The sequence below is a fragment of the Xiphophorus couchianus genome, chromosome 7 (genome assembly GCF_001444195.1).
Source record: "Xiphophorus couchianus chromosome 7, X_couchianus-1.0, whole genome shotgun sequence".
Classification (NCBI taxonomy): Eukaryota; Metazoa; Chordata; class Actinopteri; order Cyprinodontiformes; family Poeciliidae; genus Xiphophorus; species Xiphophorus couchianus.
Window position 1 is genome coordinate 29,790,529 of NC_040234.1, and position 18,513 is coordinate 29,809,041.

Sequence of the window (18,513 nt, forward strand, 5' to 3'; positions counted from 1 at the left end):
GTCATAAAAAATGTCTTCTCAAAGCATTTTACAGGGGAAAAAGTGTACTTGAGTCACCAACAGATAAGCAGTATTTTCTTTGTGAAACAAATAAATAAAGATGCAGTGAAACCCAGAAGCACTAGGCCAACAGTACTTTCTATAGAAAACATAGAAAAGAAATGAACTAATGTGACGGCAATAATAATTGCAGTTATTGCCTTAAAGAGGAGCACACAGTAACATCGTAAAAAAATGGTTAATGAGTCCTCCAATAGCCTAAAGTTATAGCAGGATAACTAAGAATATACCATAGGGAAACCTAAGCCAAACTATCTGATTTTTTTTAAGTTTGAAGCCTACTTTTAAAAGTGTGCCTGACAAATAGACAAAAAAATGTCCACAAGGGACAAGCCTAAAAACTGAAAGATTCCTACTTAAAATACATGGATTTGACTCCCCTAAACTTGTGAATGGATACGAGCAAGAATAATTTTTATTTTATTTATTTTTTTAAATTTTCAGAAGTATTACATGTCCCTACTATAGAAAAATGAAAAATCTCATCCTGCATGTACAAGGACAATGTACTGCTACCGATTCTCTTGATCAGTCATGCCTGATACTCCAGAGCCAGGGGGTAACAGGTGGCTGTGAATCTTCTGGGATTCGGGCATTAATATTGAAATCACAGCAGCACCAGCGGTGTGCGATAAAGACACGCTTTTGTTGTCAGTAATTGCATCAAAATGTCACAGATAATTTCCCAGTGTTCGGGAGTCCTCCATGTTCCATCTTTTGTCAGTGAGAGAAACCTTGTCAAATAGGCTAAAGTATGAATATGTTTTTGATTTTGTGGTTCCTTTGTGTGTTTGTGCATCCAGATTGGCGTTTGGGAACTGTAATGGTCTTGCAGTGGTTGACTACTTACAAAAAACTGTTATATTGTGTATTTCGACACTGGATCTATATGGAGCCACTGATCCCTATCAGCGCCTTACTCGTTCCCCCCGTAGGAACAGGCAGTCCACCTCAGGTAGCACACACAAGCACATCTGTCTTGCTACATAAACCTGCCCATTGATGCACTTACCAAGCACTTAAACAATTAATTGTCAACAAAGCAATTCAACACTATCTTTCTGTCTCAATTTTCTAAGCTTCTGTGCTCTCTATTTTTCTTCTATTGCTTTTACTTTTTTTAACATTTATCTCAATTGTTTCTGTTAACATTTAAAATGCTTGAAGGCGCTAGCATGCAAAGCTAACTCATTTTAGGTTAATATTTTAAAATGAGCTTAGTGCTTTATTTTATTCCCAGTAAATGTCACAGCTCATATGACTGAGCACTAGTGATGGAAGCAGAAAGGTGTAACCTATTGTAACTAATCTATCCTAACCTAAACCTCTATGTTTTCTGACCTTTTCTTATATTTGTTACACAGTTTACATTTTATGAAGGATATTAACATCAGGCATTTGTCGATAGCAAGTTCCTCTCCCATACTAACTAAAATTAATAAAACCAATGCCTTGTAGAATAATTTTCAATAAAAAATACTATTGAAAAGTTAATTTCAAAACTCTAAGTAAAACACATTTTATAGATTATTTACACAGACTGATGTTTTCAAACCTTTATTTCTGCTAATTACAATTTTATTATTTATTTTTTTTTTGCATTCAGCTAATCAGACATTTTATAGAAAAGATTAGGATACGACATCAGACTAATAAAAGAAAAATAATACATGAAAGTGGGCATGATGAAAAGTGTTTAATACCTTCTTCAAGCTTATTTTCATCAGATATTGTTAATCTGACAAAAAAGAGCTTCATTCAAAAGCCTATAATAATGCAGAAAGCTGAATGCCTTCAGTGTCATAAACGCCTCAAAATACTTCTGCTTTGAATTTTTTTACAATGGCATATTTCACAATTGGATTAAAAACTTTAAAACGAGTAGAAAATTGTATTCTTTTGGACATGAACAGCCTCTACCAAAAAATACTGCTCTTCTTTACCTCTTTCCTTCTTTCCTGTCACACACAGCAAACAAAAACACTTGCCACATTGTTATGCGGTGCATGTTAACAAGTTATGCGTCATCTAACATTGACATTTAATATGCATGTTGTCATTTGGTCTCTCTGTTTGCTCTGTTTTAAGTCCTGCTTGAGCATAGAGCTGTAGTCAAAAGCCACAGAGGTCTTTTTGTACTTCCTAACCCCTGCCTCCCTTTTCTCTGCTTCCTACGTCGGCTGGCGATGGCCTCTGAACCCAGTTATTCATACCTTAATTCATTGTAGCAATTTTCAACATTCAGAACATATTGTGAAAAATAAGTCCTGACCTTAAACTAGTCTTACTTTCAAACTGTCCCGTGATTTAATATGTATCTAAGTAGAAACAAATAGTATGAGACAATGTGCATGTTGTTAGAAACTGTGCTGAAGAGACTAAAAAACAAACCATAGAAGATATTTGAAGTCTTAGGGTCCACATTTTTTTTCAGTAGCTTTTTTCAAAGTCTTTAAATTGACTTTGGCAAAAAATTTTATGTATGGATTCAGAACCGAGAAAAAACATCCAGATTTTTTGTTCCACTGGTGTTTGTAGTGAATCTAAAGTGTTTTCAGTTCTAAAGTCATTACAAAGTGAATATCAACGGAATAAAAAATATATATAAAAATGCTAGTCACCATAATGACCAGCTGTTCCTGTAGCTCAACTGTCTTTCTGAAAGTTATGTTCTGTCTTTTTACACATTTTTAGCTGTTCCCACCACACATATATATCTGTAAAATAGACTGTAAGCATTAATATTATGCAAATTGCAATTCTGATGCTTTTATATGTTGTTTTACTGAGCCAAACAGCTTTAATGCTTTTTGGGTTTTTTCAGTGTGATAACCTTGAGTATTGAAATACTCTCACAATATGTTGCATCAGAATGTAAAACATGCTCAAATTGCTTTTATTTGAAACTTACAAAAATATGTTTTTCTCCTGCTGCTAAAACAATGGAATATATTGATTACTGGATAATTATGTTTACTGATGGGTTTATTTTGTCATAACCTGCAAAGAATCAGCCAGAGACAGAGATTAGGTTTCTTTTAATTTCTTTTCTGCAGAATAGGAGAATTGAGAACAGACGCGACGAATCGCTGTCAAACACTGTCTGAAATCAATTCTGCCAGTTCTTTCTTTGCATTTCTCTCTATTGTATAGAAAAAGGAGGTTGGGCTTCTTCACACAGAGAATTGACCAACCGTCTTCACATTCTGGAACCTCCTATGGACATGCCCTTACAAGGGCATGTGACTGACCACAACTAATCAGTTACATATGGAACTAATAACACATGAATGTTTAACGTTTTTAGCTTCCAAGCAACCATCCTAAACAAAGTTAATAATATACTACAAAAGAAAGAGAAGTTAAGTAAATATAAAAAGAAGAATAATATGAGAGTAATAATATAAAAAGAATAATATGAAAAGAATAATATGAAAACATAACTTGTAAAATAAACTCATGAGTAAATGAACAGGAGGATAATTTTTCTAACATTTACTGCTAAAAATAAATATTTCATGTTGTTTTATATACATAGATCGAAACCAAAAATATAAACTTGTCATTCAAAAAAAATGTTTATGTTTTTACAGAATAATACTTAGGAGTACAAGCCGATATTTGCTGGCTAATCAGTTGCAGGCTACAAGATAGTCAGCTGATTAAGAAACAATTTGACTGAATTAAAATATTACTAAAATAAAAGGGAAACAAAAGTATTTCACAGTTATGTAAAAGACTTATTGCTAGTAATCACAAATGCTTGATTGCATTTTTGTCAAAAGAGGGCACAACTGTCATTGGTTATATAGTGATTTTTCCCCTAATAAATAAAAATATTAATTAAAAACCATGTTTTATATTTACTCAGATGAACTTTTTGATATCAAAAGTAGACAATATAATTAAATTAAAAATGTGAATGTCAAGTAAAGCAAAAAAAACATTTAAAGGAGAAAATACTTTTTTACTGCACTGTGTATTCAACAATAACAATCCCAAGGAATACACTTTACTTGAAAACTGTGCATCTAGTTTGAAATATAGTTTTAAATTAAGTACTTTATGTTGTTACTTTATTAATTAACTGGAGTTACCTTGTCATTACTGAGGTAAAGTTTAGCCACAAAGTGCAATGTTTTTATTTACAAAGCAATTAGTTTTCGCAACAAGAGATTTATTTTATGTCTGCCTCTCAGTAATGATATCTCTCCTGCTAACACAGTGGTTTTTGAGCAAATTACCTATCAGCATCAGCATTTCTGGAGTTTGCTGGAGCCGCCGGTATATCTTGTCTGTCCTCCCCTGACACTAACTCAGTTGCTGCTTGCTCTCACTTTCTTTTCCACTCTAAGCCTGTGTGTTCTTCTCTCCCCCCCTTCTCCCTCCCTTTCCTTCCCCCTGCCTTTCTCCCTAAAAATATGTTTTCTCCCTCTTGACATCACTCCTTTATCTCCTCTCCTTCTGCCATTTCTCACCCTACTCGCAATGCTATCACTCACTCGCTCTCTTCCCTCTGTCCTATCTCATGTCTTGTCTTGAATCTCTTCCCACATCTCTTCCTCTTTTTTCCTTCGTTCCCTTTCCCCCTCCACTGGCCCCTCCTCCTCCACCTATTGGTGACTCTGTGGCTGCTGATGTGGGCATGTGGGGCCTGCCTGACAGAGCATTGCATGCGCGGCCTGTCTAACTTTTATTCAGATTCAAAGAAAAGGATCCGTACATCCTATCAGAGTAAGTCGGGCCTTCCTACAGTAAAGGCTGGAGTGAAAGAACTCTGTGAATGTGTGTGAGTGGACGGGGTTGGCTGGGTGAGTGAGTCTCTAATAGGTTTTTGGTGGAGAGGACAGACATAGGAACAGATTTGGACACATTCCGAAGCAACAAGTTGAAGAAATTATTTAAAACCTATTTTTCAGCATAATAGCAAATCCTAAAGAAAATTGTGCCATGTGCAATGACTTTCAAAAGCATTCCTGGGCCTTAAACCTTTTGTGACATTATCGGCAAAAACTTCAATGTGTTTTGTTGAGGGATTTATCTGATCTGACCTGGACAAATGGTGCATAATTGTGATGTCGAAAGAAAAAGAAATTTGGGTTTTAATAAAAATCTGAAAAGTGTGGTGTGCATTTGTATTCGTCCCTAAGAACCATAGCTTGGAGAACCAGATTCTTATAGCTTTTCACCTCCAGACACTGACCAGAATTTTTCCCATGATTTTTGCAAAATTTTAATTCTCGTGTAATGAAGATATTTCTTGTAGCCTTCATTCGACACCAACTTTCTTATTATCCTCTCTAACACATTGGCCAGATATAAGTGCATAAGTTACCATATTGATTCCTCCAGAGCCCCATGGAAGTCTGTTCTGCTTCTTTGAATAATAATATCCTTGCTTAGCCCCTCAGTTTTGATGGACAATCATAGGTCTTAAGTTGTGCATATGCCTTTCCATTTTCAGAAAATTGACTTAATGTTGACAGAAGATTTCCAAAACTTTGAATATTGCTCTATAAGCTAATCACTGATTAGGTTACTTCTGGAATCTATTGGTTGCATTTACTTTTATTTTGGGATGTCAGAGTAAAGGAGGCTCATTCATACTAAATTTTGGATTTTTATGTCTAAAAGTTTTTGGAAACGTTACACTTAAGCCCAAAATTATTCTCAAAAATTATACTCCAACAGTATTAAGTTAACCCATATATCCATTTGACTAGAAGTCATATTATGTGGGAATCCAGCCAGAGTCTCCAGCTGAAGCTGATCAAACTGAAGTAGTCATTAAGAAGAGTATAAATCATTTTTGAAATGTCATTTTTAGTAAGCTCTAAAAAACAGAAATTGTTGTTTTCCAACTTTTGTTTTATTAACTTTTGAGAGACATCTGTTTTATTTAACATCAGGCTCCATGTTTTTGATTAAAGGGAAATAACTTTGGGCTTAATTGTGTGTTTACATTCCACTTGACAAAGATATGTTACTTTCTGTTGCTGGATCACATAAAATCCTAATGAAATACATTGAGGGTTTTTGTTGTAACAAGCCAAATGGGAAACCCTTTAAGGAGTAGGAATCTTTGTGAAAGCCACTGTAGAGGACTACTTCAGTTTCAGTCATGTTTAAATTATGTTCTTTGCAGGAAAGAGAGAAAAAGTCTTGAGTTTAGTAAGAGCAAATTATAAATATTCTAGGCTTCAAGTGAAGTATATTTTAACTACATTAAACTTTGGAGCTTGAATTGTGCTTGCACTGGATTGAAATCTATATGTATGATTTGTTCCTCGTGGGATACAGTTTGAAATAAATTCTTGATCTATTCAATAAAAATGTTTTACTGAAACCTTTCAGTCGAACTGTCTGTCAAGTCTTTAGACATTCACCGAGACAAAATTAGAAACCAGACGGTTTGTTAGAACTTTTGACTGAGTGGGAAATAATTTAATTATTGAAAATGTGTGACGACTCAGTGAGGCTTTTAATGAGCCCACAATGAATGTATATCAAACAGCAAACATTCACAGTGAGATCAGGGCGCAGTTATGTGAGCAGATGTGGTTTGTTTTAATTTTTTGAAAGAGAAATGACTGCATTTTGACCTGTGCTTGCTGCATGAAATAATATTTTGATTGGACTTGTGTTTGGTTTGTGTTTTGATTGTTTGTCTATGTCATTTTAAAGTGTGATTTGCACTATGTGCTATATATACTAAATTATATTGAAATTTACATCTCAGTGCAATTTTTTTGTCCCCAAAAGTAGTTCCATATTTTAATCAGACTGTAGTGCAGGTCACACTGACAATCAGCCACTCTGCTCCTTGTGGAGAAAATTTAGTCCCCGTTAACATGAAATTAAAGTTTTACCCAGCACAAAAAAAACTTGATTTTAATGTCATTTATTTATTGACAATAATAATATTCAATAAGTACTTGCACAACTTTGATATTTATTGGCATCACTGAGAAATAGGTGTAGACCTATAAACATTGGGAAATTTGTAGAAAAATTCAACTTTTAGACAAGGCAGGTGTATTTGTATAGCATACTTGAGCAACAAGTCAATTCAATGTGCTTTAAGCTGAGTGCAATTTATTTAGAGGGGAAAAAATTCCACATTAAGAAATAATTGGTTTTAACAAAAGCAGAGCAACATTATTGTCACCCTGCTGTTAAGACTTAATTGTTACCTCCTAGTGTCTTCTACTGTCCACTCCACTTCAAGGCGTAATTCAATCACCCACCCACAGAGACCTCTCTGAGGACAGCCACATGCAGCATAATCTCAAGTATCATGTTGGATATGCGCACCAACAGGGACAATAATAGTCAGTGTCAGAGGGTAGAGACAAACACACAGCAGATAATAAAAACAAAGAATCAGATCATAGTCGGAAACAAAATAAAAAAAAGAAAAACAAATCTTGTTTTTAAGAAATGCAGTGGGGAGAGAACAGCTGCTTTCACAGAGTGGAGCATTGATTTCTCAGAGGAAACAACGATACAGACACTATATTCATATTCTGGTCCGAAATCACTTTGTTTTTTTCTTGGTAATTATGTTCTTGTTCTCTTCTGTGGAAACACTGAAACCAGTGCATTATCAGCTCCTAAGAGATTGTATTGAAAGCTGTCCATCTCCGAGGGGAACGCCATTGTTTAGCCACATTTAAAATGGTCTAAAATAGGATGCATGCTTGTCTGCAGTGACTTAAGTGCACAGGAACAAACAGGTTTGTCAAGCCCTTGATACTTTGTAGAGCCCGTTTTCCCACGTCAGTGCGAAGTCTTCTCCTATGAGATTTCACAAAGTTGGGGCATACAGAGTCTGATACTGAGATGTTTTCACTCAAAATAATCATCAAAAATGATCTAGAGAGATAGATAATTTTTGATCCATCTCTCGGACAGACAGAAGTATGCTTACTTCTGTCCACTTGATTCCATTGGTTTTCTTTGGGATTTAGGCTTAAGGACTGTGAGGTCAGTTGAGGAAAGTTAGAATCTCTGTTGATTTGGTCATATAATTTGAACAATTATCTTGTTGAAAGATTGAGTGACAGTCTTGTTCTTTTTTTGCATGCCCTGGTGTTTCAGAGTTCATGAGATCATGTGTTTAAACAGATGTTCCCAGGGTCTTTGGAAGAGATGCAATCCCTACTAAAGTGCTTTCCCACATATTCAAAAAGAAATTTCACATGCAACCCACTTGGAGCATTTTCAGAGGAGATTATAGAGTAGAGCAGAGTTAAGCAAACTCCAGATGTTTACGTTTTAAGGTGAGGATGAATTGGACATCATTCCGATAAATGGTTGTTGTGAAGACGTGGTGACCTCAGGATGGCAGTCTTCTAGTATTTTCTGACCTTGTTGTGACAAAATAACTTCGTCCTTATCTAGACTAGTGGCCAGTCACTAAAAACTTGGACTCTTTGTTATGTTAGGTTTATACTGCAGGATAGCAGATACTTGTGGATTACTAATAAGAAATTCTTAATGCAGTTAAGTTGAGTTTATTCTCACAGCCTGGCAGCATTTCACAGCAAGTGTAATCTTAAGGCATTTTTGTAATTTTACAGAAATACACAATGCATGAAATTTACACAAATCCAATTACACTAGCAGACTAAAATAAACGAATGTCAGTAAGTCAAATGTTATCTTTAAAAGAAATTCAGTCAATCGCATTGTCACTGACATGTGGCAAGGGTAGAAAAGAGCAACTCTTTGGAACTTTAATTGACTTCCAAAAAAATTATAATAATTAGTGGCTTTTATTTTAATTGGATTGTTTAGAGTACCCTTAAAACTGTGCTTCCACTGATTTAGTTAAATATTATTTCTTAACATGTTTTTTACAGCATTCAAATCACAAAGTAGATATTTCTATATCATTTCTGTGTTAGACTTAATCATAAAAAGATTTGTATTTTTTTAATGCTATTCCTACATCTATAGTAGAGGTGCCAATAAATAAGCATAAATTTCTCTTTTAAAAGTTTTGTCTGGCTGGTACAAATTTTCTATTTTTATGATTCATTGGTATCAATAAAATGGTTACAGCAAGTTTTGACTGAATGTGTGTCTTCTTTTCCTCCTCTTGGGTGTCATTGGCTGCGACAGGCCTTACTGAACTCACTGACAACCAGCAGTCCATAGACATGGAAAGAAGCAAGTCTCCCACTTCAGGTAATCTACCCACACATGCCTACACATACACACAAAACACGGCCACACTTGCCTCTACCTAATTCTTGCTTAAAGTTTGCATCTGTTTCATTGCTTGCACTTTGAAACTATGCTGGGTTGTTGTTGACTTTTAACTTGTATTACAGCATTCGGTCACTTCACCCATCACATGAGCATCTTCACTTGATGAGCTTGGCAGCTGTTTAAAATGGCAGCTCTCTTTCTGTGGGATTAGCTGGAAGTCTTTGATTAAAAAGTCGCAAAGGTGATGGAAGTAGAGTAGAATATCTGATGTGTTTTTCCACAACTGCAGCTGTTATTTTCTTTCATTTCTTTAATCCAACAGGATTATGTTTTCACAAAGGTAAGAAAGAAAAAAGTACCCCAATCATTTTTTCATCCTCTTTCTATGTGCATCTTTGACTTGTCATCTAAAGTTGATGAAGCATCTGGCAGCATTGGTTATAATCATGTTTTTGAAGTTGGGCTGGTAAGGTCTTAGTTTATATAACCCTCTTTGTTCTTTGAGCTGATTTAGTCCTATTTGTACTATATCATTTAAAAACTCTTCTGATCTTCTGTCTATTAAGTGTTTGTTAGCATCTGAGAGGGACCTGTTTGTATTCGATTATACAGGATGTATGATGAAAGAGGTTTGCCTTCTGAAAGGTGTAATTGTGTTACAATCCACATAATCCAGCAATGTGTGTATGCATGTAGGTGATGTTCTATTCATTATCTTGTCTCTTTCATTATAAATATAACACCGTACAGAAAAGCAGGGTCAAACCACTGACATGAGCTACTGAATGTTTTTGAGGTATGGATGTTTGATTAAAATACTTGGTACCTTGATTGCAGTTTGTTGAGTTTTACATGTTGGAGAGAAAAAAGGAAGTGCATTGTGGGGGTGCTTTTGTGCTTGTCATAGCGAGACATTTTATTTCAGGACTTAAAGGTCAGAATGGTTTTGTTAGTGCATGTGGTAAAGGGACAAACATACTTGCTCATTTTGTTAAAACAGGACTTAACTTTAAATATTTGACCTGCCTAAACATTCTTACCACTGATAGATAAATTAACAGTATGGGTATAAGAAAACAAGATTCTGTGATTTAAAAGTATCATACACTCATAAATGTTATGTAATCTATCTTATTAGAGACATATGTATTGCTTGTCTTACTTTCAAGTAATTGTTGTCAAACGCAGACAAAAAGATGGTGAGGAATATGAAGAAAATGCCTGATTTTAGGTGTCATTGAGAATAGAATTATATAAAATGGACTGATCAGCAGGGATGAGAATGAGTATTAGGAAATATAATACAGAGTAATGTGATGCCACCCAATAAAGTGGTGTGTCATCACAATAATCTATTTTTGAGAGCCTGTTTCAGCAATGATGCTGCTTCTATGGAGCTGAAACTAATTTCTTTCGGTGAGAAATCCTTTCTAATATTTGTCTTGATGGCCAATTTATTCCAGTCTGATTCTTCTTTTTGATGAGACAAGGAACAATTTAAGAATCTTTTCACATCTCAGGAAATTGCACACAATTTCTCAGACCTTTCAACAGATTGTGGCTAATTTAAAACTTTGGCTGTCTGTGAGGTTATGTTCAGCAATTTCTTGGGAGCGGCTAAGGAGAGTTGAGGTTGTTTTGGACTGAAAATGTTACATTGTCGAAATAAGAACGAGCTGCAGTAAAATCTAGTTTGTTCTCCCAGATACAAGTATGCCAAAGTGGACGTCTGTGTGATAGGATTGAGTCATTGTTTATCAACAATGACATGATTCATTTCGTTATGTGTAGGTTGTCAATATATTTCACTTTGCAGAGAAATTAGATTTTTGGGAATTGTGCCATGATGGAAACCTTTTATTTCATTCTGAAAAACATAGTATTTTGACAGGGTGAAAGCCATCAGGACCACAGCTGCTGCCCTCCTGCCCAGCTGCCAACACTTCATCTTTGCACCTGTCCAAATAGGTGATGACCCTGCTTGGCTCTGAGACATGTTTTGTTAGATTCTATCCTCACAGACCCCCACAGAGCTGGGCCTTTAAATGACTTTAAAAGGGGCCACTCACCTGACACAATTTTCAGCGGCAAAACCTCAGCTTTTCTTTCCTCAGCTGTCCTCAGAAAGCCAAGGACACAGAAATGCTTCTTTGATAAGAATCTTCCAGTTATCTCTGCAAGACCTCTTTTTGGTAGAGGGTTTGGAGCTCTGTTTTGGGGGGAAAGTGGTATAAAGTTCTAGCTTATCTAATGTTGTGGCTGGTTCCAAAATGGCAGACCCTGAAGGCTTATCTAGGAAGAACGAGCTGGCATCAACTCTGGCAGCTGTGGCTTGAGTGTTCAACCGGTCACCCACCAATTGGAAGGTTGTTGACTCCGTACAGCCCGTTAAATTGTCCTTCATGCTTCAAAGTGTCTTCTGGCAAGACACTGAGCCCTGAATTACCCTAATGTGCTCATCAGCATGTACGTGTGTGTATAATAAATAACAGTGCTGCATGTGGTGAATAATAAGAATATGAAGCAGTGCATGTTACAGATTTACTGAGAAACAAACAATAGTAGCACATTGGCAGTCATTAAAAAGGAAAACATTTGCCAATTGAATGGTTGACAGTTTGATCTCAGCCAGCCCATTCCACGTCTCAGGGTGTCCAACTGGAACGAAAACACTGGAATCTCTTGATTAGGGTATAATACATAAATTAGACTATGAAATGTCTGCCCTTTCAGTTGTCTAGCAGATCAGAAGTGCTTGGGAGAAACTTCTCTGTCAATTGACGGGTTGGCAGTCTTCTCAATCTTCCCACTCCATGTACTGAGGTGTCCTTGGGTTAAGCTCCTAATTTGTTGGTTTGTGTGAAGTAGTAGGAGAAAACTCAGCATTTGTTCTTCAATTTTCTAAACGGTGACTTAAAAAGGTTTTTGCCAATTTTCAAATGTATTCTGTATTTGTTTTCCGACATATTTAAGTGGCTCAGATCATCAAACAAATTTCTATCAATAATAACTGTAAATTGAAGAGATTCATCTGAAAATCTAATTGCCACCTAAACCAGTTAAATGGTCGTGGCACTCCTGGTGGCAAGAAGTGCTATGGTGCATTTGAGAAAACTTGCAAATTTGAACTTACTATGGAAGAATTTTGGCCTTTTGTTCTTCGAGTGAGCCACATTGGAGTTGTTTTTAATGACAAAAAGGCTACTTAAGGTCTTTCAACAGCATGCCATTAAAGCCCTGATGCTGACTAGGCTTCTCAAAAACTTTTATTTTGTATGATGTGAGCCTTTCCAGGGATGGACTTGACTAAAAGTTACAATCTGATTCCATTCCTCTTCATGATTTTTGATAAATAGCGTAACGTTTGATTAAAATGGTGCAGTTACCTTTTTTCCACCAGCAGAGTTTGCAGGAACATGTGGGGAAAGGGCACCATTGGGCAACATGATATTTAAACGATGTAAAACTGTTGGAGTAGTATCATGGAAACATTATGAGGCTTTGAAGGCACATGTTTTAAAAGACTGATTACCTTGATTTGGACAACCATAAATAAGTGCTTTAAATTAGTATTTATTTGCACTGCAGCTAATTTGCTAAGATTAAGAGTCGTAGTGTTTATCGTGCATTTAAACAGCCCACACATTTTTCATTGCAATATATTATGAGTGTGTCAAAATTTATATCAAGCCATTTTTTTTTTTTCCTCTTAAAATATAATATAGGATATATGTCACCTGTTTTCACGTGTACTCACCAACCTTGCCTTCTGTTGAGACCACAAGGACAAAATAGCGTGACTAGGACAAGATGTTCTTTTCTTTTGTGGTACCACGTCTTTCAGAGCTGTCTTGTCGTCTAGGTCACGGGCATTCACTGTAACAACAGGCTTGTCATTGGTTAATTAAAAGAAGGCACGATGCATGTATAGATGGATGAAAAGCACAGGTATATGTATATGTAGGACATGACACTGTGAACATCTATGATTCACATTTTGTCTATAGGAGAGCTTACTCATAAAGCAGATAAAAACCATTTCATAGCTTTAGAATTATAAGATGGAAAATTAATATGATCACCTTAAGAATTGTTTCCCCTGCATCTCAATACCTGTTGCAAATTAATTGGAGAACGATTAAAAAACACACAGAAACGTGTTTTTCTTGCAGTAATATAAGACAGTACAGCTGTGCTCTGCTTGGCAGACTGAGAGTTCATGGCCTGTTTTCTCTGGATGAATACACACTGCCACTCTTCTTTGTGGCTACTTCTCTGCCCCTGGCAAACCAGGTTTTCTGCGTCTCCTCAAAGCTGTACACACCCTCAGACAGCTTATTAAGCAAGTCAGCAATTGTCTTTATTCACCCCATGAGTCGGTAACTCCAAGCATAGTTGTAGATTTCTTCTTAACAAATCTTCATCTCTCTATTCTGACGGTTTTCTTATCTTTTTGTTGCCATTAGATGCTGTAATTGGCCTGTCCGCTGACTGCACATTGTCTCCCTCCACACCTGGCACATTATGCCTCTTTTTACTTCCAGGGGTCAGTAGTTTTGGGGTTATGTGCCACCTTTTTTCTTGTGAATTTCAAGCAACAAGTAGCCATAGTAGGGTTTATAGCTGATCCTCAAAGTCAGTCTAATAAGATGGGACATGACTGATGGGATCTGGATCTAGAAGGATAAATTCAGCAGAGGTCCTTCAAACCTGAAACTTCCATGCAATTAATTGTGAGAAACCTCCTACCACTTAATAATAGAACAAAACAACTATGCAGAATTATACCAAGAGCAAAACTTTGAAAAAGGTAAAAAAAAAAAATAGGGTTTTGAGAAAATAAACACTTTATGTGTCAAGAATAAATCCCATTTTAGCAATCATTTTATGAGAAAAAGTAAATATTTTACTCCACCTGTATGTCCATCATTGTAAACATTCAGGCCTCCCTCCTTGCCACACTCCCTCCAGTTGAAGTGTGACAGTACACATAAATCAATGTCTCTATTTCCATAGCAAAGTTAAAAAAATGCTAATTCTGGATTTTTGTTTTCTTCTTTTGAATAGAAAATATATTTTAAGAGAAACATGGAGAGAAAAACACCAGTGCTAATAGAAAGGTGCTAACAAACCATGTCGTGTATGAAAGTAAAATTTTTGTACTGCTAAATTCAACAATAAATTTAAAACATTTCAAAATTTTCATCCAAACAGTGACTTAGATGCTGTATGTACTCAAAAAGTTCAAATTAACAGAACAAAACATGGTTATTCAATTCAGTTTAATTCGATTAAAAAAATACTTTTTTATCCCAAAGGGAAAATGTTGGTATAATTCATATAATTCAAGTATATTTACAGAGTCGATAAGTTTGGTGATGCTTCAGGGATGAAGGTTCTGACAGTGAATCTGAGGAAGCCTCTGACTGAAGACTGTTGCTGTCTCATGACTGTCATGACATTCTAATAGCTCAACATCCAGGCAGCAGAAAATTCATAGTAACATGTCATGGATTGCACAATCACTTGTTGGCAAGCACTGCTAATCCACCTCATTTCCTTTTGCTGCTATTTAAAATTTTCTATTTGACCATATCTTTATAAAGTCAAGAAGAGAGACTTTAGAGACGGGGATGTAATCCCTGCCTATTATGATGGATGGCAGAAATGGTTTGAACTTCTTCCTTCTCTCTCAGCATCCATGAAGCCTCCTGTTCAACTTCTTTGGGATTTGGGATCAGAGGTCAGGCATTGTTTGAGCTGTCAAGATGCTAGTCAGCAACTCCCAGGTGGACAAAGCATACCTTGTTGCCTTGAATACATATCATAGTAGCTGTCCAAAAGTAAAAATGTAATGTCAAAATCCTTCCAGCGGCACATCATCCAAAACCAGAGGGAATAATTGTCCAAGCATATAACACCTGCACCAAAAATTTAACCAGTGTTTGAAAAACAAAGCAGCACAAACATAACACAGCTGCTATCATAAGAGGCGCAATTGATATCAGTCCAGCCTTCATGCAAAATAAGTCAGTCCAGAGTAAACTGGCTTCTCTAAATGTGAAAATACAAAATAAATAGACAATGAAACATTGTCGTAACATCTTTGGCATTTTTTGAATTCTATGTAGTAGTTCCTGGTTGGATCCTGATCTAAAACTAATGATATAGCATTAGTCTTGTATGATGTCTATAGCATACTAAAAATATGCAATAAATACACTATCTTGGTATAATCAATGACCAATTAGTTTTCTTTAGAGTACTGAGTTGGTTGTACGAAAATACACTGCATTACTGAATCTCTAAAATATTACCTGAAATGATTTTTGAATGCCACAGCATTATGAACAAAGCATTAATATACAAAGAAGAAACAGGACTGACGGTTAGGTAAATATTACATTGTCTAGTAATAAAATGGGATTATATCGTTTGTAATTTTTTTCATGTTGGAATTAACAAACATTAAGATAAGCATTTCTAAAAAAAAAAAAAGTTTCTTTTTTGACAAAACCTGTGTGATTTTGACTTTAATGTCTCACATTTTACTTTCAGTAGTTTTATAGTTGAAGAAATAATAATTACCATGGTCAATGTGACACTGATTGTATCAGCTGTACAAATCTTTGTCATTGTTTCCACGGGGTTCAGTTAGTTGTACATTTTGCAGTCAAAATGAATATAGATATCAGAATAGCAAATTTAAGTACAGCTGAGAGAAAGATGCATTGTTTATGAAATAGCTTGGGCTAGAAACATAGCAATAATTGTTTGGTTTATTATTAGTGTTTGCGGATGTAGCTCTACAAGGATTGTGTTAAAATGTTTAAATATGTTTTTACTATAATTGGTTTATCACATTAAATATTTACATTAGAGTAGTAGTGTAAATATAGGGTTAGGCTGGTGGTAGTTTTTGTTGTACTTGTGGTAGTATTGATAGTCCTTTCATTGTTATGTTGAGAGCAAATCAAGACTGCTGAGTGGTCAGCTGTTGATGGAATGGAATATTTCCTAAAGATCTCATTAACCCCTTTGTTTTTATACCTTCAGATTTGATTCCTGTCCATTACCTGCAAAGTTTCTCTTCTCCCCAGTTCACCCAATGTGTTCGTCTCTCCCCTGATTCCCTCAAAAGTCTGTCTGTTCTGTTGGCTCTCCTGTTTCAGTTCATTACCCAACCTCCCTTCACAATGATCCACGCATCCTGCCAGAGCCTGTGGCCAGTCTGAGAGCCAGCCACTGCAGTCCAGTCTTTTACTTACTGGACAATGGTAAGACGGAGGGATGACTCATGGATCTTGGCCTCTTCACGGACACCTGCTTGTGGTTTTTGTTCTGTGGCAAACATGTAATACATGAGGAAGATAGGATCATTAGTTTTAGGATGGTGGTTGTTTCAGTGTTCACCTTGCATGCTTGCTATGCTTCAACACTGTGAGCAGCCCTACTAACAGGATAGCAGAAGTTGAATTATTTCAATTACCTTTGACATAGTTAAACACTATTAGATGATGTAAAATAGAAAAAAAATAGAGTGAGTCCCTTCCAAAAGTACAGATTCCCCTTGCACTTTTTAACATTTGGCACTTTACATTCATAAACTGCAAATTATTTTATAGAATTGTGTATGGTTATCAACACAAAATAGCACATACTCATGAAGCAGAATAAAAAAATGCATTTTTTCCATTTCATTTGTTTACTAAAAGAAAAACAAAGAATGTAATATGCATTTATATTCACTGCCTTATTAGACTATTAATCAGAGAAGTGTCATATGGTAGGTGTGTATGAGCTGCAGAGATCCACAACTCTGGTGGAAGAATTCCTTGATAGGATAAATATTAGTTGTGCCTTACAAAAAGAAGGCCTAACTAATGAGAGCAGATAGGATGATAGACATTACAGTCAGGTGAGTCAATCAATACAAGGCTGCAGGATATAATAAATGTTTGGAGCTGTTTGGGAGCCAAAAAGAGCACAGCTCTTCTTTGGGAGCTGTGCCACAAGAACCGGTTTTCTGAAAAGAGCTGAACTTCCCTTCACTAATGTGAAAGGTTGTGGATTAGTCAAATGACACAAAAAATGTAACTTTATAACAAACATGACAAATGCCATGTCTGGCAGAAACTAACACTACACTTGCATCGAAACAGACCTCCTCCTTCTTCCTAAACACTGTGGTGGCAGAATAATAGTGTGGAGATGCTATTCTTTGGTGAGAACAAGAAAGCTTGTCAGAGTTAATATGTGTTAATAAGGGCAATTCTGCAAGAAAACCTCTTAGATACACAAAAACATGAGACTGGGGCAAAGGTTCACATTTCCATAGGAAAATGACCCCATACATACACCAGCATGGCTTGGACCTTATGGTAGAAATCTCAGTAGAAATCCTGACCTAAACCCAATTAAGAATTTCCAGAAAGATTTGAAAATTGATATTCACAGACACTCTTCATCCAATATGACTAAGCTTTAGCTATATTTCAAAGAAGAATGAATGTGCAAAGCTCTTGGAAATGTACCCAAAAAGATCTGCAGCTGTGATTGCAAATGTACAACACAATGTTAGCGTTTTACACCACATTATTGTATCACCTAAAGTACCATTAATATGAACATAGTTTATGGTTGTAAGGTGACAAAATGAGAAAATGTTTGGGGATTGCATTTCTTTGCAAAGCACTGTGAATCTTCTTACTTCTACAGCACTCTAGTTATGGAAATACCACATAGACATGGGGAACATTATGTAGGTTTTGAGATAAATCTACTTTTTATGATTCAGCAGAAAAAAATTTAATCAGACCTTCCGTAGCCATCATTGGTGACAACAGAACGACTCATGAATGAGCTTGCTTGCAGTGTAAACAAGCACGGTATTGCTAGGAAGAAAGTGTGTCTGGCTGTTTTTTCAGTGTGCTCCATGCTTTGTGTGGATGATTGCTGGGCGGTGTCATTGTCTCCGCTGCTCCACATGCAGTGATGTTTGTCGTAAAAACCAGACCTGGGCTTTGACCTTGGATCCCTCATCACTCTCCAATGCTGTGACGCAGGTGGGCTTAAGAAGAGGAGGAAGGGGTTGTATTCCAGTTGGATACTGCTCCTCACTTAGTGATTCATTCTATGTGGCATAATTCAAAGTGCCTCCTCTAGAGTCACTCATCTCTGCCACTAAAAGGCGACAAGCTCCTTTCCTGAGCCATAGTGCTTGGGGTCTTTGTCTGC

General features: G+C 36.1%; 1 protein-coding gene across 13 annotated transcripts in view; it reads left to right on the forward strand.

Annotated features, from left to right (window-relative positions):
- stxbp5l (syntaxin binding protein 5L) overlaps nucleotides 1–18,513 on the forward strand; it is a 144,073-nt gene that overhangs the window by 100,253 nt on the left and 25,307 nt on the right. For 4 of the 13 annotated variants that reach the window (XM_028022314.1, XM_028022318.1, XM_028022316.1 and 1 more), the window contains exons 18-21: nucleotides 864–1,015; nucleotides 4,726–4,794; nucleotides 9,187–9,252; nucleotides 16,449–16,553. In XM_028022314.1, the coding sequence (XP_027878115.1) occupies nucleotides 864–1,015; nucleotides 4,726–4,794; nucleotides 9,187–9,252; nucleotides 16,449–16,553 (392 nt within the window). The remainder of the gene's footprint in view (nucleotides 1–863; nucleotides 1,016–4,725; nucleotides 4,795–9,186; nucleotides 9,253–16,448; nucleotides 16,554–18,513) is intronic. The other 9 variants (XM_028022319.1, XM_028022320.1, XM_028022323.1 and 6 more) reach the window with 3 other exon arrangements.